Source organism: Mixophyes fleayi, chromosome 2, assembly GCF_038048845.1.
Source record: "Mixophyes fleayi isolate aMixFle1 chromosome 2, aMixFle1.hap1, whole genome shotgun sequence".
In the NCBI taxonomy this organism is placed as follows: Eukaryota; Metazoa; Chordata; class Amphibia; order Anura; family Limnodynastidae; genus Mixophyes; species Mixophyes fleayi.
Window position 1 is genome coordinate 123,017,818 of NC_134403.1, and position 25,493 is coordinate 123,043,310.

A 25,493-nucleotide genomic window follows, 5' to 3' on the forward strand; every position below is an offset into this window, starting at 1 on the left:
ACCATCATCAATGGACACACTTTGAAGGTTTATAATGCTGATTATGTTTAACAAATTTATTATAATAAGTGCCTTACATAGAGGGAATTTGGTGATCCAAACCCAATTTCTGCTATGCAAATTGTGATATTTGAAAATGTTAACATGATTCTCCTTTTCCTATTAACATGGAATGCATTGTACTTCTGGAAGTATGCCTTGTACTGTTTTTTGCTTTTCTGTTTTGCTTGTACTAAAATTGAATAAAAATATTGATTTAAAAAAAAATAAATAGACCATAATAAAGAATAAATAAAAGTAAAACTAATCTAACAGCAAGCACTGCAGAGCAGTACTGAAAACAGCCCAACTCTTGGGCACATAAAAAGTCAAGTGGAGATACAGGGGTTGCAGAGGGGAGGAGCTTCTGTCAACAGTTACATTAACAGTAAATTAACTATTTTAATGCCAACTCCATGAGGCCCCATGGTAGCAGTGTCCCCCAGATTGGATGAAAGAGAAAGATATATATATATAACATGGACAAGAAAAGTACTGTAACGTGTCTGTTATTAGCTTAAGCAGACTGTGTTTGTCTATTCTTGTGACTTGGACGAACATCAGATCACATTTTATATCCAATTTATGCAGAAATCCAGGTAATTCCAAATGGGTTCACATACTATTCTTGCCACTGTATAGTAGTATAGTGTAGTATTTGGGAAAGTTCCCCTCTAAATAAAAATAAAAGCAAGTGAGAAGCAGTTCCATGAAAGTATATATACTCAGTGGCGCACGCAGGGGGGGTTTCTGAGTCTCTAGAAACCCCCCCCCCCCCCCTGCGCTAACTAAGTGGCCACCGTCCTATACAGCAGCCGCGGCGCTGTCAAAGAAGCGTACGCGGCGGTGCTGTAGTGTATACAGCACCGCCGCGGACGCTTCTTAGACAGCGCCGCAGCTGCTGTATAGGACAGAGCTGACGAAACGGAGCTGCTGCAGCTCTCTCGGGTTGTTTTGTTTTTTTTTTTGGGGTCCCCCCCCCCGACAATCCTCCGTGCGCCCCTGATACTATATAGCTGCCCTAGTGTGGGCAAAGCTAGCATGCATGTTTTCTGTACAAAAGATGTAAAATGAAAAGTCTATATTCTTATTTAAAGTCAGACGTGTTTTGCTATGGATGAATTCGTGTCATAAAATGTAGTATATTCATATTTATAAGTGGTTGATTTTTGGCACACTATTCAGATACACCTGAATATGCACCTCACTTTACAAAAAACTAATGATACAGGATTGAGCAAAACCATTTTCTATACAACCAACTAAATTTTGAATCATCAATGCTAATTATATTTTATTTTCTACAGCTACCCCATGTAGAAAAACTTATAGTATAATCAAAATTACATTCTTAACATGTAAACAAAAGTAGTAGAATTAAATGGAATACAGAAATTCACAAAAGAATCATGCGTTGATTTTAACAACCGCTAGGCCAAACAATCACAGTAATAAAATAAACAGTTAATCCTATGATTATACTAGATAAAGATTAAATATAAGTGTATATTACATGCAGTGACACTTAGACATCTTACCTTCAGCAGATGCATGTTCCTCTGCCTTTTGTTTCACCTGTCTTATAAGATTTTCCCTGAGTTGCTGAATTTCTGGTATGCATTTCTCTTGCTCTTCTCTGCGAGACTCCACTACATCCATAATTCTATTGAAGTGGTCATTCGAGATTTCACGTACACCCTGGCAAATTACAGTGATACTGTCATAATTTACAATTCATCTGTGCTCTTAACAATTACTGAATCACACACACACACACACACACACACACACACACACACACACACACACAACAGAATACACATCAATCTGTAGATAAAACAAAGATGTCTGTCTGCGCGGTCTACCCACAAAGCTGCCTCTCCTCTTTAAGTACACGATCCCCAATGTGTACAGTAATGATGATATAAACAAAAAAATAATAAGGGAAGTGGGCGCTACAGGATATCACATATAAATGGCAGATTCAAAAAATTCTCTCTGACCAATGACTGCCCTTCTTTTGTACAGTAGAATTGCCTATCAGCATCTAACATATATGTAATCCAAAACAAATAAAAAAAGATGGCATTTGGAATAAGACAATCCAGATGGTGATAAACACACAATAAAATGTCTGTACAGTTCAATTGCTGTGTATAACCGTTCTTCTCTGTTACATCAAATCCTCTATGATCATAGAATCAGCTGAAGGTCAAGCATATCACTGAATTGATATCTTCTTATTCACGTTATATTCAAATACCAGATTCCACTCCACCGTTGTGTAAACATGGGGGAAAAACAGGCTCCATAGTGTAAAATATTTTTACAATTTATTCCAAACATATAAAAATCTTAAAATCATCACATACAGAAAAACTTCATGTATACAATCCTGATGTTAAAAACTCCTACACCGAGGGTGGATGGCCTCTTACCCTTTTGCCGAAAACGATAAGCATGATGGTAAATAAACTCAGCACGGAGTATCCCGGGTAGTGCTCCCGCAGATATCGCTTTCTAAAAGAGCAGAGTCCTCACACCAAAAGAATCCCGGTCGGAGCGTCTGACGTCACTCACTGCCGACGCCTTTCGATTCAATAATCTTTATCCAGGCATAGAGAGTGAACAAACGAACAATCCCTTATACATGACTTCAACCAATCAGATCCTTTCTCCGACTCTTCTCATAAAAATGCACGGGTGTATGTAACATTGTATTCTAAATCTAATCTACTCAAGGATTACATATAAGACAAGATTGAAATGTATCTATAACACCAATAAATGCCTACATGGAGGTCCACTCTGAATATTTATCCTTATGGGTGATAAAGTCATAAATCAATCAATCACCAAAAGATGAACAAAATGTACCTAATACGTGCTAATATCGTGGGGACTAATATTTAAGCCCTTAGAATAATGTATAGCTCCTAATGGGACTAATAACACTTATTATAAATCCCTTAATTTAAAGGTATAATGACCTATATTAAAACATCTCCTATGGCAGCCACCACTAATAAAAAAAAGGGGAAGCAATACATGTGCAAAGTGATAAAAATCATCTCAAAAACCATTTGATTTCAAAATCGGCATTAAGGCCATTCGGGGCCAAGGTACCCATGGTGTAAATCATTTTCATCTCTGCCTTTGCTAAATCGCTGACAGATTCACTTTTTCGCCAGTGACTTTCAACTTTCTTTAACCCACAAAACATTTTAATAGATCCAATATTGCATTGGTGTGAATTTTTTACATGACATGATAATGAATGATTCTCCTGATCTTTTCTAATATTTCTAACGTGTTCTGCCCATCTTTCCTTTAATTTTCTCCCCGTTCTAGCTATATATTGTAAACCGCACATACATTCCACTAAGTAGATGCAGTTTTTCGTGTCGCACGTAATAAAATCTTCTATGTTGTGGATATATCCATTAAAATTGGATTTAACTTCGGTGATATTTTTTGATAAGGATTTTGTGTGTTTGCATGCTATACAAAACCCACACCTATAAAACCCCTTGTTTTTTTATGAGTGGTTTTGATGGTTGAGTGATGGCACTTTTCACCAGTAAATTTCTTAAAGTGGGGGCCTTTCTGTAAATAAACCGAGGTCGGTCATGGATAAAATCCTTAAGATCTTCATCATTTTTCAAAATTGACCAATGATGCTTGATGATCCTTTCCACTTCTTTGTATTGAGTATTATATCCTGTTATAAAAGGTATATTACTTAACCCCATTTGTGATTGGGCTTTATGTTTCATTTTATTGGGAATCAACAACTCTCCCCTATCCATATCAGAAACTTTGGTTAAAGCATCATCTAGAATTTTTTCTAGATATCCTTTTTCTAAAAATTGGCACTTCAATCTTTTTGCCTGTAACCAAAAGGTTCCATCATCTGTACAGTTTCGCTTAATTCTCTGAAACTGGCCCAATGGAATGTTATCCATCCACCGGGCATAGTGATTGCTATTGACAGGTATAAAAGAATTGGCATCGGTTGGTTTATGATAATTTTTAGTGAAAATCTTTCCTTCCTGAATATAAATATTTAGATCTAAGAAATTGACCTCTTGTTGACTAATATCAAAAGTCAATTTAATATTTAGGGGATTATTATTCAATTTTTCACAAAAATTGGACAGCAAGATCTTATCCCCTCTCCACGCAAACAGAATGTCGTCTTTGAACCGATTCCAGGAAACCAGGTTTGCCCCCATGGTGGGATCATTCCAGATGTATTGTTCCTCCCACCACCCCATAAAGATATTAGCGTAACTGGGGGCAAACCTGGTTCCCATGGCCGTTCCCTGTAACTGTAGGTAAAAGCAGTTTTCATACCAAAAAAAGTTATTTTTCAATATGAAATTTATTCCCTCTTTAATGAAATCCTGTTCATCCTTATTTGTGTTTGAAGCTTTAAGAAAAAAACTCCACAGTCTCTATGCCATGTTCATGGTTAATAATAGTATATAGGGAACCGACATCTGCAGTCAGTAGTGTGTACGTCTCTTCCCATACTATACTTTCCAATTTTTTTAGTATATCGAGAGTATCTTTCAAATACGATCTTATAGAGGACATATGATTCTGAAGATAATTATCTAACACTTGAGACAAGTTAGAAGTGATAAAATCTGTCCCCACCACTATGGGTCTTCCTGGGGGACATGTGGCATCTTTATGAACCTTTGGGAGGGTGTATATGACCGGGATGGAGGGATTTTGAATAATAATGAATTCTTTCATTTCCTGATTAATAACCCCCTTTGAAAGAAACGTATCTACATATTGAAGTAATTGCTTACTGATCTTTTCAGATGGATTTCCTCTTAGCTTTTTATAAGTTTTATTATTACCTAACTGTCTCTCAAGCTCTTGCTGATATTTTTCCTTATCTTGTATGACTACACTCCTCACTTTATCAGCCTGCTTGATAATGATATCCTCATTTTTCCTAAGATGTTTTAAAGCCAGCCTCTCTTTTTTAGTAATATTAAAGATTTTATTGTTTTTTCTTTTTGTTATCCAATTTAGATAGATCATTATGGACCAATTTCTCAAAGGTTTCCACCATAGGACATTTGCAGTAGGTGGGAAAGAACATTGACTTCTTTTTAAAATTTGGTAATATTTTATCAACATTAGTGTCCTCGTTCTCTGTCTCAATAGTATCATTACCCTCAGATTATAAATCTTAACGTCTCCTTGAGATGAATGTGAATTTATGTTGGATTTTTTTTTTTTCGATTTTTTTCTAATCCGGATATTTTTTTCCCCTTACTTTTTCCCCTCTTTTTCCAATTACATTTGTTGTTTATAAGTCGAATGGTCCTAAAAAAGAATCCTTTCTTCTTAATGCCTCATACCTATTCTGATGGAATACCCCTCTAGGTTTATTTCTAGACGAACTTCTCCTATCATTCCTCTCCCCCTTTTTCCATTTATCACGGGATGAACTTCTCCTATATTCTCTTTCATCTTTCCTGTTTTTTCCTCTCTACTCTTTGCCATTTCTCCTCTCGATTATATACAGGTGGCAAATAATTGAAGTGCCAATTTTTAGAAAAAGCATATCAAGAAAAAATTCTAGATGATGCTTTAACCAAAGTTTCTGATATGGATAGGGGAGAGTTGTTGATTCCCAATAAAATGAAACATAAAGCCCAATCACAAATGGGGTTAAGTAATATACCTTTTATAACAGGATATAATACTCAATACAAAGAAGTGGAAAGGATCATCAAGCGTCATTGGTCAATTTTGAAAAATGATGAAGATCTTAAGGATTTTATCCATGACCGACCTCGGTTTATTTACAGAAAGGCCCCCGCTTTAAGAAATTTACTGGTGAAAAGTGCCATCACTCAACCATCAAAACCACTCATAAAAAACAAGGGGTTTTATAGGTGTGGGTTTTGTATAGCATGCAAACACACAAAATCCTTATCAAAAAATATCACCGAAGTTTAATACAATTTTAATGGATATATCCACAACATAGAAGATTTTATTACGTGCGACACGAAAAACTGCATCTACTTAGTGGAATGTATGTGCGGTTTACAATATATAGCTAGAACGGGGAGAAAATTAAAGGAAAGATGGGCAGAACACGTTAGAAATATTAGAAAAGATCAGGAGAATCATTCATTATCATGTCATGTAAAAAATTCACACCAATGCAATATTGGATCTATTAAAATGTTTTGTGGGTTAAAGAAAGTTGAAAGTCACTGGCGAAAAAGTGAATCTGTCAGCGATTTAGCAAAGGCAGAGATGAAAATTATTTACACCATGGGTACCTTGGCCCCGAATGGCCTTAATGCCGATTTTGAAATCAAATGGTTTTTGGGATGATTTTTATCACTTTGCACATGTATTGCTTCCCCTTTTTTTATTAGTGGTGGCTGCCATAGGAGATGTTTTAATATAGGTCATTATACCTTTAAATTAAGGGATTTATAATAAGTGTTATTAGTCCCATTAGGAGCTATACATTATTCTAAGGGCTTAAATATTAGTCCCCATGATATTAGCACGTATTAGGTACATTTTGTTCATCTTTTGGTGATTGATTGATTTATGACTTTATCACCCATAAGGATAAATATTCAGAGTGGACCTCCATGTAGGCATTTATTGGTGTTATAGATACATTTCAATCTTGTGTTATATGTAATCCTTGAGTAGATTAGATTTAGAATACAATGTTACATACACCCGTGCATTTTTATGAGAAGAGTCAGAGAAAGGATCTGATTGGTTGAAGTCATGTATAAGGGATTGTTCGTTTGTTCACTCACTATGCCTGGATAAAGATTATTGAATCGAAACGCGTCGGCAGTGAGTGACGTCAGACGCTCCGACCGGGATTCTTTTGGTGTGAGGACTCTGCTCTTTTAGAAAGCGATATCTGCGGGAGCACTACCCGGGACACTCCGTGCTGAGTTTATTTACCATCATGCTTATCGTTTTCAGCAAAAGGGTAAGAGGTCATCCACCCTCGGTGTAGGAGTTTTTAACATCAGGATTGTATACATGAAGTTTTTCTGTATGTGACGATTTTAAGATTTTTATATGTTTGGAATAAATTGTAAAAATATTTTACACTATGGAGCCTGTTTTTCCCCCATGTTTACACAACGGTGGAGTGGAATCTGGTATTCCAAATATAAAGTGAATAAGAAGATATCAATTCAGTGATATGCTTGACCTTCAGCTGATTCTACGATCATAGAGGATTTGATGTAACAGAGAAGAACGGTTATACACAGCAATTGAACTGTACAGACATTTTATTGTGTGTTTATCACCATCTGGATTGTCTTATTCCAAATGCCATCTTTTTTTATTTGTTTTGGATTACATATATGTTAGATACTTATAGGCAATTCTACTGTACAAAAGAAGGGCAGTCATTGGTCAGAGAGACACACATCAATCTGTGTTTGTGAAACTGCTAAACTATGAAACCATTCCTCTTATCTTTGCATTGGGACAGTCACTGATGTAGTATGCACCGCCAGGAATTTGAGAAAGTACATAAATTTACCGGTTTCACTCCCAAGGACTCTAATCTTTCCACCATTTCCTGTTCCAAGAGTTTCCGAAGCTCTTTGGTTAATGTAGGGTTCTTCTTCAAAGCATTTATCACATGCTTCTTGCTGGTGCTCTCTGCTTCTTCATTGTCCAAGTCTGTAAATATATGAGATCAATGAATGGTAATTCTTTATTATTGTATTAATTTATATTTATTGAAAATGTATCAAGCAGGCTGCACATCATCGTGACTAAACCAATTTGCACAAGAGTCTGTTCTACAGATAAAATCCATTTTACTTTGTACTCTATCCAAGAACACTTTGTCTACCGAAGAGGAATCCCTAGAGGCATGCTAACCAGTCAGCTCAGACTGTAGAACTTCTGAATCCTTGTCCTCTCTCCACAGAGGAATGCGGCGTTGGCCTTTACAAGCCAGCGCCACTTTAAATTTTAGCTGTCAACTCGCCGATCTCCAGCGAGTTGAAAAAACCGGACCATAATACATTTACCCCCAGGTCGACATTCCATGAACTAAGCCAAAGCCTTCTCCTATTTTTTTATTTTTTTTTTAGAATAGAAAAAACAGAGTACAAGCTAGTCCAGTAAACTGTGTCATTCTTTTGCCCATTACAGAGGAAATAATGTCAATTTACAAAACTTTCTCTGGATTACCCAGCCTCAAATCTTAAAATCTGAGATGTTCCTACAGCTTAATTGGAGTCCATTTGTGGTAAATTCAGTTGATTGGACATGATTTGCAAAGGCACACACCTGTCTATATAGGGTCCCACACTTGACAGTGCAAGTCAGAGCAAAAACCAAGCATGAAGTCAAAGGAATTGTCTGTAGACCTCCGAGACAGGATTGTCTTGAGGCACAAGTCTGGGGAAGGGTACAGAAAATATCTGCTTCTTTGAAGGTCCCAATGAGCACAGTGGCCTCCATCATCCGTAAATGGAAGAAGTTCAGATCCACCAGGACTCTTCCTAGAGCTGGCCGGCTGTCTAAACTGAGCGATCGGGGGAGAAGGGCTCTAGTCAGGGAGGTGGCCAAGAACCCGATGGTCACACTGTCAGAGCTACAGCATTCCTCTGTGGAGAGAGGAGAACCTTACAGACGGACAACCATCTCTGCAGCAATCCACCAATCAGGCCTGTATGGTAGAGTGGCTAAACGGAAGCCACTCCTTAGTAAAAAGTACATGGCAGGCCGCCTGAAGTTTGCCAAAATGCACCTGAAGGACTCTCAGACCATGAGAAACAAAATTCTCTGGTCTGATGAGACAAAGATTGAACTCTTTGGCGTGAATGCCAGGCGTCATGTTTGGAGGAAACCAGGCACCTCTCATCACCAGGCAAATATCATCTCTACAGTTGTGGCATCATCATGCTGTGGGGATATTTTTTAGAGGCAGGAACTGGGAGACTAGTCAGGATAGAGGGAAAGATGAATGCAGCAATGTTCAGAGACATCCTAGATGAAAGCCTGCTCTAGAGTGCTCTTGACTTCAGACAGGGGCGACGGTTCATCTTTCAGCAGGACAATGGCCCTAAGCACACAGCCAAGATATCAAAGGAGTGGCTTCAGGACAACTCTGTGAATGTCCTTAAGTGGCCCAGCCAGAGCCCCGACTTGAATCCGATTGAACATCTCTGGAGAGATCTGAAAATTACTGTGCACTGACGCTTCCCATTCAACCTGATGGAGCTTGAGAGGTGCTGTAAAGAGGAATGGGCAAAACTGTCCAAAGATAGGTGTGCCAAGCTTGTGGCACCATATTCAAAAATACTTGAGGCTGTAATTGCTGCCAAAGGTGCATAAACAAAGTATTGAGCAAAGGCTGTGAATACTTTTTTTCACATTGTCATTATGGGGTATTGTGTGTAGAATTTTGAGGAAAAAAATGAATGTATTCCTTTTTGGAATAAGGCTGTAACCTAACAAGATGTGAAAAAAGTGAAACGCTGTGAATACTTTCCGGGTGCACTGTATATATCTGAAAAAAAAACATATATCCCCTAGGGGGTACTTAGCGATAAACTATGAAGAAGAATCTAGAGGATCCCGAGGGGAGAAGCCAGCAGCAACAACAGTGTGCCTCTTAACGACCCATCCTGTCATGAAGGAAAGGGCGCGAACATTTCCCGCTCTGGAATGTCTCACTGACAGCCGTCAGTCTTAAATTGCGCCCCACTGTCTTCTATGGCTTCACACAACTGTCGGAGCCTCCGTGAGCCTTTTTATACAGTTCTTCTGAGCTCCACTTTTTTTATTGCTCATTCAGGATGTATCTCCCGCTCGCACCACTGTTCAGTCTCAGAGATATCTAAGTCCCACCTCCGCTTCAGCAGTGGACTTGGTATCTTCCAAAATGCCCGCTCCCCGGACGGAGTGGGGCACTCTTTGCCTGTGGCAGCATCGGTCCCGTTGGGACTGAATAGTGACAGTCACTTAGCGCTGTCACTATTCACGATCACCAAAATGTCTTCTTTTTTTATTCTTTTTTTAAAGAAAAACGGAACACTGCTCCATTTCAAAACCTATGAGGGAAAATAATGTTAAAAACATCCCCACCTACACTATGTATGAATAACTAAGAAAAATAATAAAACCTATTACTAAGCAGCAAGTACTGCTAAGCAGTGCTAAACACAGCCCTACTCCTTGGGCACTTAAACATAACTAAGGTCAGTGGGGTTGCAGAGGGCAGGAGTCAGCAGCAAGTTTAGTTCTTAACTATTTAAGTGCCAACTCCAAGTGCCCTCAGACAACTTCATGGTAGCAGTGTCACCCAGAATGGATGATGGAGAAAAGTGGTTTCTCAGTTTTGACTGCACCAAACCAAATATGGGAAATATTCTTTCTACTGAACCTGATGATGCTACAGCTGTTAGCAACTGCTCTACTGCTACCATGATATTTTCATTACCAGCAGTTTCTGAACCAATGTGCATTTTCCATCAGTCTATTGGTGCCACTGTTGACACAACATCGTGGTCAAACAAGAGGTCATTAAACGGAGACGCTTTTGCTTGGAACTTGACTAGCGTTGGTAGAAGGGTATTTGAATGTGGATAATTTTCTTTGGCAAACTTAAGAGTTTCTAACTTTTCTTCAGCAGACTTATAATTAAATTAGGTCAGCAAGCAATAGCCATAGATACAGACCTTTTATTAGTAGAGCAGCTAATCAAAGGTCAAAAGGACTATGGTTCATATTGCACAGTATACCTATTACCATTAAAAGCTTGTTAAATCCCATGATTTTTTAATGGTGATTTAAATCAATGATAATTAAAAAAAAATCTTGTGATTTAAACCACGATTTAAATTGTGATTAAAATCAAGTTGATTTAACTTGGCACACCTGGATTAAATCTCTGTAATGTATCAGATAAATGATACAACATAAATAACAATTTTAGACTATTTCTGAACAGTCTATGATTGACACCCAAAGTGTGAGTTTCCTCCCCATATTAGCACCTCAGAGTCACCTCCCAGGTGAACATGGTAAAAAAAACAAAACCTGTACAATATGAGAAATTGTCAGTTTTGTGGGAAATCTATCTAACTGAGAAGCTGTCCTAAGTCTACCCATTCCTGGCACATCGATAATACAATCTAAGTAAGTTTTCTATGTCTGTATATTAATCCATTTTATTTCTGTTATTGCATTTATGTTATATGCCATTTATTATATTTTTTTATTATATACAATGCACTGTATCTTTTTATATCAAATCTAAAATGTAATAAGCTTGCCCTGGTTAGTGTAACGAATCTATAAGCTTTTTAAGAAGGGAAGTATTGCTTGGCTATGTTAACCCATTGAATGCTAGGGTATGATGTGTTTGATTGCTTGACTGTGTTAACCCTTTGATTGGTTGACCATGTTAACCATGCTAGGGTATGAAGTATTGACCACATTGGCTACCAAAGAGCATAGAGTGTGCCAGCGTGTACATTTGTCTAACAGAGCTTTAGGATCATATGGTCATAATGGGCAGCACGATGGCTCAGTAGTTAGCACTTCTGCCTCACAGCGATGGGGTCATGAGTTTGATTCCCGACCATGGCCTTATCTGTGTGGAGTGTGTATGTTCTCCCCATGTTTGCGTGGGTTTCCTCCGGGTGCTCCGGTTTTCTCCCACACTCCAAAAATATACTGGTAGGTTAATTGGCTGCTATCAAAATTGAAATCAGTTTCCCTCGGTCTGTGTGTGTGTGTATGTTAGGGGATTTAGATTGTAAGCTCCAATGGGGCAGGGACTGATGTGTGCGAGTTCTCTGTACAGTGCTGCGGAATTAGTGGCGCTATATAAATAGTTGATGATAATGATAATACAATAGTTGGTGACAGCGATAAGGTGAGTATAGATGTGAGAGACATGCTTTGGGGAGAGTTACAGCTCGATAAGTATCCTGTGTGAAAGCTGAGGGCAAGACTGAGTGCCGAAACCCTGTTTAACCCTTTGGAGTAACATTCACAAACACTGTGAACCTATTTGTGACAATTAAGAATAAAAAATATAGACTTTTAATACTATGGAGGATATATTTTTCATAAAGTGTTTTTTCATTCTCTTTGACAGCTTTGATAAAGACTGTTCTTCAGCATTTCACATCCCATGATTGTGGCCTCTGAAATGGGTTGCATAATTATTATCGTAGATTTGAAAGGCGCCACAGTGCTACGCAGTGCCATACGGTAGGGAAAACGGTATATACATAAATCAGGGACAAACAAGATAGACAAAATAAACACAGATATGAAAACAAAGGGTATGAAGGACCCTGCTCATTAGAGAGCTTACATTCTAAGTGGATGATGGCAATAGTGTGTTATAAACCTCTTTGAATGCACTGCCACCTATAGGCCACATATATTAATGCTTACAGTAACTTTGGGAAAGGGGAGTCATGAGTTTTTAAATGTGTGGCAAATCAAACTTTTTTCAAATGCAAATATGCTATAGATTATGAAATTGGACTGCCTGCATGCATGAAAGAAAAAAAATAACATAACACATAAACACTTAAAAATGAGCCATGCTTTCATACAAACTGGTTTACCTTTATCCTCTTCAAGCTCCTGAATAGGCTGCAATATATGTGCCTGTTCTGACAGGTAACACAGGGGAACAGGACAGCCAGACAACATAATTTCAAAAAGAAATAGTAGTAAAACATACAAACTTGTGAGATAAGGCAAAGAAGAATTCAGAAAATGATACACAGATCCTTAATCTATTGATAAGGATTCTATATTAGTGGTATGCAATCTGAGTGCAGAAACAGAAAACAGTGGCATTGTACAATAAAACTGCAGTGAATTATTGGACAAATGCACTGGCTATCTTTCTACCACTTACATAAATATGAGGGATATAAAGCTTTCTATTTACATACTCAATAGTAACCAGTCAATAATTACTTTTGATTGGTCTAGAGCGCTTAACAAGCTATGGCTCTCCAGTTGTTGTGAAACAACAAGCCCCAGCATGTTGGAATTTGTAGTTTCACATCACATGGAGAACCATATCTTGTCCAAGGGTGGCCTAGAGGAAATGAGACTAATGAAAGCAAATGTCTGTTTATTTTTGTTTACTAAGGATTACTGTATATTAGTACACACTAGGGGGTAAAAGTATCAAAGTCTGTTTTTTTCATCTCGCGGGAGATCTTTGCAGCTAAAATTTAAAGCGGCGATGGCTTGTAAAGGCAAACTTTAAATTTTAGCTGCAAAGACGCCGATCTCCCGCGAGATGAAAAAAACGGAATTTGATAAATTTACCCCTAAATAAGTCAATCTTAAAGTGGCCCATCATACGGCCAAAAAACTTAAGTGGCATTTCTGCCAATGAACATGGATATGGAATGAACTTTAACGAGCTATTTAAGATACTGTAAAAAAATCGTATTGGTAAACAAACAAAGACTCACCTCTTGATGTACCATGTTTTGCTTCAACATGTTGTAACTTTGGGGCAGGTGTTGGCACTACAAACAAATAAACATATTTGGAAGCTTGTTACTTTGGTCAAGTTATATTTAAACACTTAATTGAATTACATTTATTAGATAACCTAATCATAGATGACAGGTTCACAGGTCGCAGAGATAGGCGACCTGTGATTCTCCAGGTACGGTGGCACAACAAGTCTCAGCATGGGTATCAGGGTATACAGTGAATTGGTGAAAAGTCACAAGTTGCCGAAGTCTGCCCTAGTCTATAATACAAACCAAGTGTATAACTACTCATCCTTTTGCTGCTGCTGCTGGGCCACCTTTCTTTGTAAATGATTTTAATTTGGCTCTGGTTACTCTTCTGCCTACAAACAGCTTAAACACTTGCTGATGCTGCAATTGCTCCAGTTTCTCTGAACTGTGAAAGCCAGTAAGAGTTCATACAAGGGGAAGCACTTCACTCAACTCTTAAGCTGCTTCTAGATAGAATGTCCTTCAGCATGTTCTAATGAGGTGCTTCCAATAGGTGAGACAGCAGCACGTAAACATTTTGGGGTCTTTCTAATACATACAGGCTTATCACAACCACTGCGACTCCTGTAATTCCACCATTGCTAATAAATATAATACAAGGCACATTTTTTTAATGCTACATAAAGACAAATGAGATGATATATTCCCGTGTTATAGCACAACCACCATTTTTAAGAATTATTGAAAATAAAAAGTTGCTATACGTGTAAATAAAGAACATGCAATTAATAATACCATACACATATTTTACAATTTGTATTTTACTTTTCTCTACATTTTGCATTCTTGCAATTTTATATAACAATGTGATTTTACATTGAACCAACAAAAGAAAGTTTAGAAAAACGTATTATTGGGTGTTTTAGGAAATATGTGAAATGTAAACTTAGGAAAACTCAGTACTGCACATAGTATTATGTAGTAATTGTCATGCAGTCAGATACATTGCATTTACTCCTATCACAAAAGAAAAATGATTATCGCACAAGAAATGGGACTGACCTCATTCAAAAATAGATCTCAATGTATGCCAAACATATCACTAAGGGGGTGCTCTTCCAATATAAATTGAGCAATATGAGCAAAAAGACCGAAGTAAAATCTAAGTATATAGACAGAAGGCACTCCAGTCCACTAGTTAGTAACTTACAAGTACAATTTCTTACACATAATTAACATTGGTTTTCTCATCAATTTTCCAAAATACGCCTTTATTCCAGAAACCAAATGTTGGCGAAATATTAAAAACAGTAAAGAGTTTGTGTGAATAAAAGGAAAAGTGAATTAAAAACCAAATCAGAACCTTCAGTGTATAGATAAATAGAGATAAGTTGTATGGAGAAATGAGACACCAGTATCACTAAGTATCCAAAATAGCTTAAAACTTAATTAGACTTCCTGGTGCCCATCCAAATATGGACATCTCATCTGTATCTCACAGTCCCTAAATGCTAATTACACCCACAATCTCTTTACGGTTTTTAATATTTCGCCAATATTTGGTCCCTAGAATAAAGGCGTATTTTGACAAAATAATGAGAAAACCAATGTTATGTGTAAGAAATTGTATTTGTTAGTTACTAACTAGTGGACTGGAGTGCCTGCTGTCTATATACTTAAGCTAGGTACACACTATACGGTTTTCGTCCAATAATCGGCTAAATCTGCCGACATAAGACTGCTTGTTCAAAAGTCGGGTCAGTGTGTGCAGTGACACGATGGTCGAAAGTCTGCCCAAATGGACGATTGTCGCCTCATTTGGTTGGTCGTACCGTTTAATATTTTCGTTCCAATCTCGTTTCCGTTGTTTAGTGTGTATAAACTTCTGACCGATCCACAACAGTGAGTACGAAATTACAGTCATTGCTCACGACAACATGGCTGTAAAAAGTCGCTAAAGGGACGTCCGCTCTTCCCTTTATCGTCCTAAACAAGGCTAGTGTGTATGCAGTCCATGGACCGATCGATCGGAATATCGATCGGCATAAAAAGTTGGTGGAAAATTCTGTAGTGTGTACCTAGCTTTAGACCTTACTTTATTTTTTTTTCCATTTACTCTTATCAGTAAAATAGCAGGGGACAATGGACATAAACAGTGGTAGGTAACAAATAAGGAGTCTGCTGTACAGTTCATGAATAGCATGGCATGAAGAATAGAGGTGCCCACAGTGATGAATGACCCCAGGTCAATGTGAAGATGGATCAACCAACAAACATGCAGGATTAGGAACATTTTTGTCTAAAAGATTTATGACAGACGCCTCCTTCACATTAATATACCGCTACAGGTTTTTATTTCTCGCTATTAAAAGGGTTGTCCACTTTACGTGCCATCCATGTAGCAAACAGGAAGGGGATCCCTCTACTAGTGCCACCCTGGTTACATGTATCACTCTGCATCTCACTGACAAACCTCTCCACTGCTTTTCAACACAGCTGAATAGGAGCTTCCTATTCCGTTCTATTTAAGAGGACTGGAGAGCTTCAGTGTCACCGGCCCTGCATTACGAAATGCTATACGGATTGGCAACTTATGGCTGTGGGTAATGAGGAGTTCCCAGAGTGTGAGGGGATTCTGGGGAACCGCAATTGCTAAATTTTGGATGGGCAAGTAAGACTGAGAAAAAGGGGTGCGGTGTATAACAGCTGCAAAAGTGTTTCTACTTGACTATGTCAGCAACTACATTATCAATATAGAATTTGAAGACAATGTTGACATTTCTTACCTGGAAATTTTTTGCCAGCTGGTGGTGGTTTCATGGACAGTTCTTTTATCTGAAGATGAAAAGTGCTGATTACATCCCAGTGTTAATTTATAAAGAGCATTAATATCACAGAGAATGAGATTACAACTTAAAGGGACTACTATATCTAAAATATAAGTAGTAATATTTTAAAAAAATATCTGCCATAAACTTGTGATCATAGGGTGAGGAGACATTTTCCTCTGTGCAGCAGACTTTCTGTCAGGAGTCCAACTGCAAGACTCTGCAAGCATATCATTCTCTGAAATGGCAAGCTGGCACTCATCTGTGTAGCCAATATAAATATAATGTCAAATATATCCCATTTCTGTCAAGGTATTGTGGCAAAGAAGCCTATTTGCCTCACCTCTCCTGTATAGGATGAGGTCATGGGAAGTCTGAAGGGGAAAGCTGCATACAGGGTTATATCCGTACACAGACAAACTCCTAATCTGCACACACAGGTGGTCTAATGAGGTAATTAGACCAAAGGGAGGAGACTGGTGTATATAAGCCTGTCTTTTCAGCTGTTAGGTGTGACTGATGCTGAACAAGTCGGCCAGTGGATAGACAGCGAATTTGTGATAGATTCCATTAAGGTCACCAGGAGGTGTAACTTAGGATTGTTTAATGGTATCATACTGACAAGAATGTATGCTGTTATTGTGATGTGAACAATATAGCACCAATTTATTTCAAGCAAGAAGCTGTTTGTGTCTGATGTCTGCGGGGTGCCAGTGTCACAAGGTGTCAGAAGTTCTACAGTATGTAAACATTTACATATATATTTGTGATTGTTATGAACAGCTGTTTTAATACTTTAGGTGTACTTGCCTTTCAAATCAGCAATTAGCATACATAATTGAGTATTTCTGCAATTAGTAATGATAACACATGCTAGCAGTGGTCAATATTCTGTAGACATATTTACTAAATATCAACATTTAAAGGACAAAGTAGCTTATCTAGGCATTTATGCCATTTTCAAATCCATTGTTTAAGACAGAACTGCTGAACCTGTGATACTTTAGGTATTGCTGAACATGAACTGGTCAACTGTGGTTAAAATTTTTGCCCACGAAGATGGCTGTGTATGCTGTGCAAGGACACTGTAGTTGTTTCTTGTAATAAGCCTTTTACACAACCAAAAAAGAAATGATAATATATATACAGAACACAGCATGTAGCAAATGGGTCTTTCTGGTAGGTGTAAATAGAAAAACAACTACATTTTAATTTCACTGTGATACATGAAGATTTATACATGCATACCTGGTCTTTTTGTCTCTTAATTAACTTCTTTTGTTCTTGAAACCTCTGTCCAATTTCATCTAATCTTTTCTTGTAGAAATCATTTGAAGTCCTTTGATCTTCATTTATTGATAATTGTAGCTTCTCAGTTTGTAGTATAAGCTAAAAATATAGATAGGAGTGTATAGGGTAGATGAATGGGCATCATATTTAGACAATAATGTTGGCCCAACATGTGCCGACGTAGTGAGTGAATTTGGTAGGTCTTTTATCAAACTGGGCTGGATCTGTTGAATTAAACTGTGATCAGACTGGGTGGGTTAAAAAAGACAACAATTGATGGATGACCACATTGTATGCAAGGGGTCAGAGTGAGGCCAAAATAATGAGCACCTTGAGATGCAGTCACTTGGACTGCGAGTGGCCAAATTAGCCATAGATCTAGTTATTCAGCAATGGTGCTAATAATTACCATATAGACGTTTGTGCAGCCAGTTTACAGCTGATAAATTTGTGATATTTTAAATGGCAAAATTTCTGATCTTAAATATGTGAGGACACTTGCTGCATACAGCACTTCTGTCACAGCATATTCCTATAATGCTTACCATTTAAACTTACTTTTTATTAAAAAAAAACACGTAATATTTGTTCCTAGGTAGTTACCGTTTTGTATTCTTTTATTAGATCGTATTTCTGAATTTAACATCTTTATGGGTGAAAACGCCTTATAAGTTAGCCTGAAAGGATCTGATCGCATCAACCATATGTGAAGACTATAGTCTATAAATACACAAGAAGGCTAAAGTGTAAGAAATGCAATTGTGCAGAGTTGTATACGTAGGTGGATGCCCACATGAAGGTTTTGGGAGCTGTCCCCAGCAAACCAATTTGCATCTACTTTTTCTAATCTGTGGGTCTGACTATGCTGGAAACTGTTGCTCCAAAAACATGCCATTACCAATTTATGAGCACCTTACGGTCTTTCTCATAAAGCACTGCTCGGTTATGTATTGAATTAAAGAGCAAATAAAGCCACTATTTGACATTAATATATATCAATGGCTGTGGATTACATAGTTGAATAATATTCAAAAAAGGTTTAGAATTAACAAATTAAGCCCACCATGCTCTTTCAATCCTTCACAGGAGCTTGCCATGATTGGAGGGAGGTGCTTATCTAACATAGTAATTCCAAAGAAAGTCATGACAAGATAAAGGAGTATAAGAATATCCAATGGAATGTAGCTGAACAGTGGGTTATTTTGATGGCTGCATCGTCAGTGCAAACAGCAGACATGGACACATATCAAAAATCAGGCTATTTCAAGGCAAACCGGACGCTCTTATATGTGGGGGTCATTCACATATTTTATAATACATACATATGTGCTGGAGATGATAGTGAGAACTATAGGCAGCAAATAAAAATGAAATCTAAACCTCTGCTACTTACAAAGGCACATAGGACACTACTGGAAAGTAATGTGCCCTTTCCTTCCTCTTTACTAAACAAAGAGAAAGAACATTTGCAGCATGAGGGTGTTAGTTTCTCAGCACATAGAAAATGGGAACATATCCTGCAAATTGCATACAAAGACCTAAATGCACACGACCTTAAATATTCAATTGTACCCGAGTTTGTAGTGGCACTAAATGAATGAAACCTTTCCCAAAATTTTGTTTGGGTGGCTGGGTATCAAATGAGAATCCCTTGATTTATTTAGCACTGGCCTAGTGATTGGTGGGTGAATGTGAGGGTCTTGTGTAATTTTTTTTTTTCGGGACTCATTTTTTAGTATACAGAAGTGCTACATTTCAATTTTCAACAAACACAGAAAAACTAAATTTCCTGGTAATGCAAAATTACATATTACTACCTGGTTCTTTTCCCTCTCGTGCTTTTTCTGAAGTTCATGCATGCGTTTTGTCCACTTATTTTCCTTCATGAAAAAGAAAAGCAAAAATATGGATGGAAAAATATAAACTGAATATAATGGGTGTCAATTAAATGTGAAATAATAACTCTACCTGCATTTCTAAAAGCTCTTTCACAGACTGAATATCATGTGTACATCTAGACTTGCCCTCGTCTGTGTGTCTGGGGCTTTCTTGTAGTGTACCCAAGGCGGACCTCCCATGTAGACCATCTTTTTTAATTTCATGCAGATCCTATCAATGAAAAAGACAAAACATAAAAAAATTAACTGGAAGATCACTGTTAGGCAAAATTATATTAAAGGTAATAATTACACATTACAATCTTTGGAACAAGGACGTATTATCTACGTTTAGTTTCCCCTTTGTCAAACCAAGATTATTTAGTTCCTTATAATGGATGAACTTATTTCCTTATCTGTCAAAGTGGATTTAAGGTTCAAAGAGAGGTCTCAAGAAAAGGAACAGACCCGCCATGCCACTTTCCATTTTGCTCCCCATTTGCAGGCACTTGCCACACCTCCGGAGGAGCCTACGCATTTAGGCAGAGCCCGTCTTTCTCCCGAGGAGTGGGAGAGAAGATTTAAAAACAAATTATGCCTAGGAGGTAATGGTCATCTTATCGGCACATGCCCTATTCATCCGGGAAACGACAAGGCCTAGTGAGACAGGGAGAGTTCTTGTTAGGAGACCACAGTGCCACTCCTGTTATCTAAGCAAAGTACCTCTCTGTTTCTCATCTTTTGCATCTCTACCACTCCAGTACAAGGAGTTCTTGGACATCTTTTGCAAACAGAAGACTACCAATCTTCCACCTCATTGCGTCTGGGATTGTGGTATTGAGCTTTTACCTGGGAAGCCTATTCCTCGAGGCCGTGTACCCGCTCTCCATTCCTGAGACTCAGGCCATGTCTGACTACATCCAGGAGAACCTGAATAGAGGTTTTATTAGAAAATCTACTTCACCAGCCGATACTGGATTCGTTTTTGTAAAGAAAAAAAAAAAAAAAAGATAGCGGTCTTCGTCCTTGTATAGATTTTTGTGGCTTCAACGCTATTACTGTTAAAATAGATATACTTTACCTTTGATAGTCGAACTCTTTAATTGCATCAAGGGGGCGGTTGTTTTCTCCAAACTGGATCTTCGAGGTGCATACAATCTCATCCGCATCAAAAAAGGGGATGAATGGAAGACAGCATTCAACACTCATGATGGCCACTTCTAATCTTTCAAGACCTCCTCTACCAGTTTGTTATCATCTACCTGGATGATATCCTTATTTTTTCCCCTCGAGATCTTCTCTCTCATAGGAGAAATGTACGTCAGGTGCTCAACTGCCTAAGATAACACCATCCTTTCTGTAAATTGGAGAAATGCCTCTTTGAGCAAGAGCAATTGGCTTTTTTGGGATATACCCTTTTTAGGAACCAGACTTCAAATGTACCCAAATAAATTGAAAGCCATCTTGGACTGACCTCTACCTACAGGGCTTGAAAGCCATCCAGCGTTTCCTCGGGTTCTCTAATTATTATAAACTATTCATCAAAGGGTATTCTACCATCATTTCTCCAATTTCAGCTCTGATCAAGAAGACAGCTTATCCTAAGATCTGTCCTCCTGAGACCCTGAAGGCCTTTGAACAACTGAAAACTGCCCTTTTCTTCAACTCCTATCCTTTGTCAACCAGATCCTCAACTTCCTTTTTTCCTTAAGGTTAATGCCTCCTCCTATGGTACCGGTGTAGTCTTATCCCAACGGGATTCCTCTGGGAAGTTACATCCTTGTGGTTTCTTCTCCCGTAAATTTCTTCCAGCGTAGAGGAACTATGGAATCGGTTTTCAAGAATTATTAGCCATTAAGTTAGCGTTTTATGGATGCCGACACTTCCTGGAAGGGGCTTTATTCAAAGTCAAAATTTATACACACCACAAGAACCTTCTCTATCTCCGCTCTGCTAAATGCTTGAATCCTCGTAAGGCCAGATGGTCATTTGTCTTTTCAAGATTTGATATCCATTTGACATTTCTGCCTGGATCAAGGAATAAGAAAGCTGATGCACTTTCCAGGTCTTTCAATTCACTTTCCAGAGGAGATCAAGCCCATTATAAATCACAATTGTATCCTAGCTTCCACTACCCGTGAAAGTGTTACTTACCCTCCGGGCAAAACCTTTATTCTACCACATCTTCGTACTAAATTATTACGGTGGGCTCATGTCTCCTGTTGTTCAGGTCACACTGAAGTAAAGAAGACTGAAGAACTTCTCACTCAATATTATTGGTGGCCGTCTTTGTTAAAGGAAGTCAAGAGTTTTGTCTCCACATGTTCTATATGTGCTCAACATAAGGTGCCTCGGGTTAAAACTTTTGGTCCACTTATACCCTTACCCATTCATGAAGTTCCTTGGTCTCAGCTTTCCATGGATTTTATTACTGATTTGCCTCCATCCAAGTCTTATACCACCATCTGGGTCATTACGGATCGTTTTTCCAAGAGCAGCCCATTTTGTACTGCTCAAGGGACTTCCATCCTATTCACTTTTGGCGATCTCTTTATAAAATAAGTGTTTCGTCTGCATGGTTGTTCTCTACACATTGTATCTGACCGGGGGTCACAGTTTATTTCAAGGTTCTGGAGGGCCATCTGAACTAAGTTAGGAATTAAACTTGATTTTTCTTCAACGTATCACCCCCAGTCCAATGGGCTCACAGAACGAACCAATCAAGAACTCGAAAAATTAATTTGAATGTATGTATCTACTCACCAGTCGGATTGGGTTTCATTTATTTCTCTGGGCAGAATTCGCCCATAATAATCACTTTCACGAGGCAGTCGCTAATTTTCCCTTTTTGGTCATATATGGTTGTCACAGCTCTAAGTAAATTTACGATAAAAGAAGGCGCCCGGTTCCTATATTAGCTCCAAGAGATAAAGTTTGGTTGTCTACTAGGAATATTAAAGGTTCCCAGTATGAAGCCTACACCCAAATTTAATGGGCCTTTTCAAATTTCCAGCATCATTAATCCCGTGGCTTTTAGATTGAAACTCCCCTTGTTTCTTGGGATACCAAACGTATTTCATATTTCTCTCTTAAAGCCGGTTGTGCAGAACCAGCTCTCTACTCCTAGAAGATATCCACCTCCAGTTTGTTCGCAAGATCAAGCAGAGTATGAGGTTAAGCAACTATTGGACTCTCATAAATCCAGAGGTACTCTACAATTTCTCGTCGACTGGAAAGGCTATGGCCCAGAGGAGCGTTCTTGGGTTAAAACTTCAGATATTCATGCAACTCGATTGCTCAGTTTCACAAGAAATTTCCGAACAAACTCTTTTAGGGTGTCCAGAGTCCACCCTTACAACAGGGGGTACTGTTACGCTCTTACCTTTCCTCGCTCCAGCACTGTCTCCTCCGTGTCGCGATTGGCACTTCCAGGTAGCGGGTCACATAACTTGGCGGCCGGGATGGGCTATTTGAAAATCTCTCTATTAAATCTCGGCATTGACACTTGCTCAGTGTCAGTGCAACTCAGTTCGTGTGACTCCTCCTTGTATGGTGATTTCTGCTGGATTTCCTGTGTACTATTTCTGCCTGTCTCACTACGCGCTGCTGGATCCTCCTGTGTACCGAACTTGGTTTGTCTGACCATCCGCTGTCTGATTTCCCTGATTTACCGGACCCTAGCCTGTCTACTATTCTTTGTCTTCCTCCTTGGGCCTTGTGTTACTTCCTGAAGCCATCCAGAGGGCCGAGACCTGCGGGTTCCTGGCAGCAAAGTCCATCCTGCCTTGCGGCCGTTTTTGGTGAATACCGGGGAATCCGTTAGACTCCGCACCTCTGGTCTGCTAGTTCTAATCGGGATTGACACAGGTACCTCCTGAGTTGTAACAACCACATTGGTTAATACAATCTTTCACTGTGCTGAAAAATAGGTATCTCTTTTACCACTAATCCGAAGGAAGAACCATCCTCCTGCAATGCTGACCACACATGCTGCAATACCGCCATTTTGGGCAAATGGCCTGATATAGCATAATGTTGCTATTATCGTGCGGTCTGATGATAATCCAATTGAAACAGATTGGATCAGGGAAGTTGCCAAATGTGGTCTGAAAATGACAGCTATAAGTTTAGGTGTGCAGTCATATTCTAACCACACTAGTAGGCCACAGTCATTGGCTGAAGTATTCAAGGATTCCAAAATTCTTGTAGGACACAGTTGTCACGCACATTCCAAAGTTACAAGGGGAAAACATTAACTTGTGATATTCATTTTGTACCACTGTATTATATTAAATTGGATACTGACATGAAACCAGTTTGTTGAAGAGTAAATATTAAACTAGAATGTTGCAATGTATGATGACAATAACAATACCCCCATCTTATCCTATATTTCACCTTTCTCAGTAACATGATTGAATGAAATCTTATTTTCCAGAATTTTTTTCTTCAGTGCCTACCATGTGCGTAACTACATAAACCTACAATGTACAGTACACCCACTGCTAAACCTTGGTTAATATTCAGCAGTTAATATACTAATCAAGTTTCAATTAGTGTGTTTCTTATGAATACAAATAACACCATAATGTAGTATTCTATGGAGGAGCTCTCATTATAGTAAGCTATTACGTCTTCCATTTCAACAGCACACATTGCTTGGTACAAGAAATCTGTTAATATTGGCTTTTACTGTGGTCATACTTGAGAATACATGTACCTCATACCTCTATCCCTACTAAAATATATGATTGGAATGAAATATAGCATCTCACCTTATGTGTTCCTATGCTTGCTGCCCAATGTCTATAGTCCTGATCACCAAATTAAAAAAGTGACTAGAGTAATTTACTGGAGTAGTTGCAAATGATGCACCATACATATGTGGATACAGTCCTGTGGTATAGTTACTGAATGACCAGTTCTCTCTCCAATTTGACCACACAAAGAATTGAAGTTTGTATAGATCCAGCTGTTTTGTGGCTGTGAAGAAAGTCCCCATTACAAGATGCCCCATTTTCCACGATCATGCCACAGTGATTATTTGCCTAACAGATCTTTGTCTGTGCGCAATGAAACCCAGTCACAATTTAAATGTGGAATACCCACGGTTTTGTAGGATACACAAAATGCAATATTACTATAATATATAGATAAAAAGATCAAATAACCCAACCATAAGGGCATATGTCTGGCAAGTGTTAGAGAACAAATTTTTTTTAAAAAAAAGTTGTCACTTACGTTTTCTAACCAGCTGTTCTTAGCCTTTAACTCTTTAAGCTCATTCATAAACATCTCTTTTACTTTTTTTAATTCATCTTCAAATTTGTTTCTTTCTTCTTTTTTCCAGTTGTCAAATTTCTTTAGAACTTCTTGTTCATATTTCTTATGCTCATTTTCCTGCATCTGTATAAAAATGAGTCAGTCATACACATTTGAAAGATGGCACAAGAAGCTGTTTCACCACTGCACTCTCAATCTGGTCACATTATGCTTTATCAGCGATACAGACAAACTTGAAGTATTTTATTGAAACAGTGAACCTTTAAAATCCAAATTAAAATGTTTTGATGGAGTTAAAACAATCTGTGAGAGTAAAGAAAAACAAAACAAGTAAAACAACAAAAAAAAATATCAATGTTTGCAAAATTGATAATAAAAAGTAGACCAAAGCACACATATCTTTCAACACCTAAACTAAGACAGTGGGGTTGATCATTCTCCCAACTGCAAAACAGATGATATATGCAGAGTTCTCCCAAGGATCTTTTTTCCGGGCGATCCACCCAGCTATTTTTACTTACCACCCGGCTCTTGGGAGTCCGGAATCCTATTATAATAGGACAAACCACCGTTTGTCTATTATAATAGCCCCTATGTAAACACAGCAGTGTGTCCAGCAAACAAGCAGGCAAAAACCTCCAGAGTCCTTATAAATAATATAATTGTTGGGAATA

At 38.2% G+C, this 25,493-nt stretch overlaps 1 protein-coding gene across 3 annotated transcripts in view; it reads right to left on the minus strand.

Annotated features, from left to right (window-relative positions):
• The window catches only part of LOC142141428 (cilium assembly protein DZIP1-like), a 90,416-nt gene that overhangs the window by 36,851 nt on the left and 28,072 nt on the right, over positions 1-25,493 (minus strand). For 2 of the 3 annotated variants that reach the window (XM_075199904.1, XM_075199903.1), the window contains exons 5-13: positions 24,778-24,942; positions 19,628-19,768; positions 19,477-19,539; positions 17,618-17,758; positions 16,328-16,376; positions 13,545-13,601; positions 12,675-12,722; positions 7,610-7,752; positions 1,578-1,737 (exon numbers count right to left, since the gene is read on the minus strand). In XM_075199904.1, coding sequence (XP_075056005.1) covers positions 1,578-1,737; positions 7,610-7,752; positions 12,675-12,722; positions 13,545-13,601; positions 16,328-16,376; positions 17,618-17,758; positions 19,477-19,539; positions 19,628-19,768; positions 24,778-24,942 — 967 coding nt within the window. The remainder of the gene's footprint in view (positions 1-1,577; positions 1,738-7,609; positions 7,753-12,674; positions 12,723-13,544; positions 13,602-16,327; positions 16,377-17,617; positions 17,759-19,476; positions 19,540-19,627; positions 19,769-24,777; positions 24,943-25,493) is intronic. The other variant, XM_075199905.1, reaches the window with a different exon arrangement.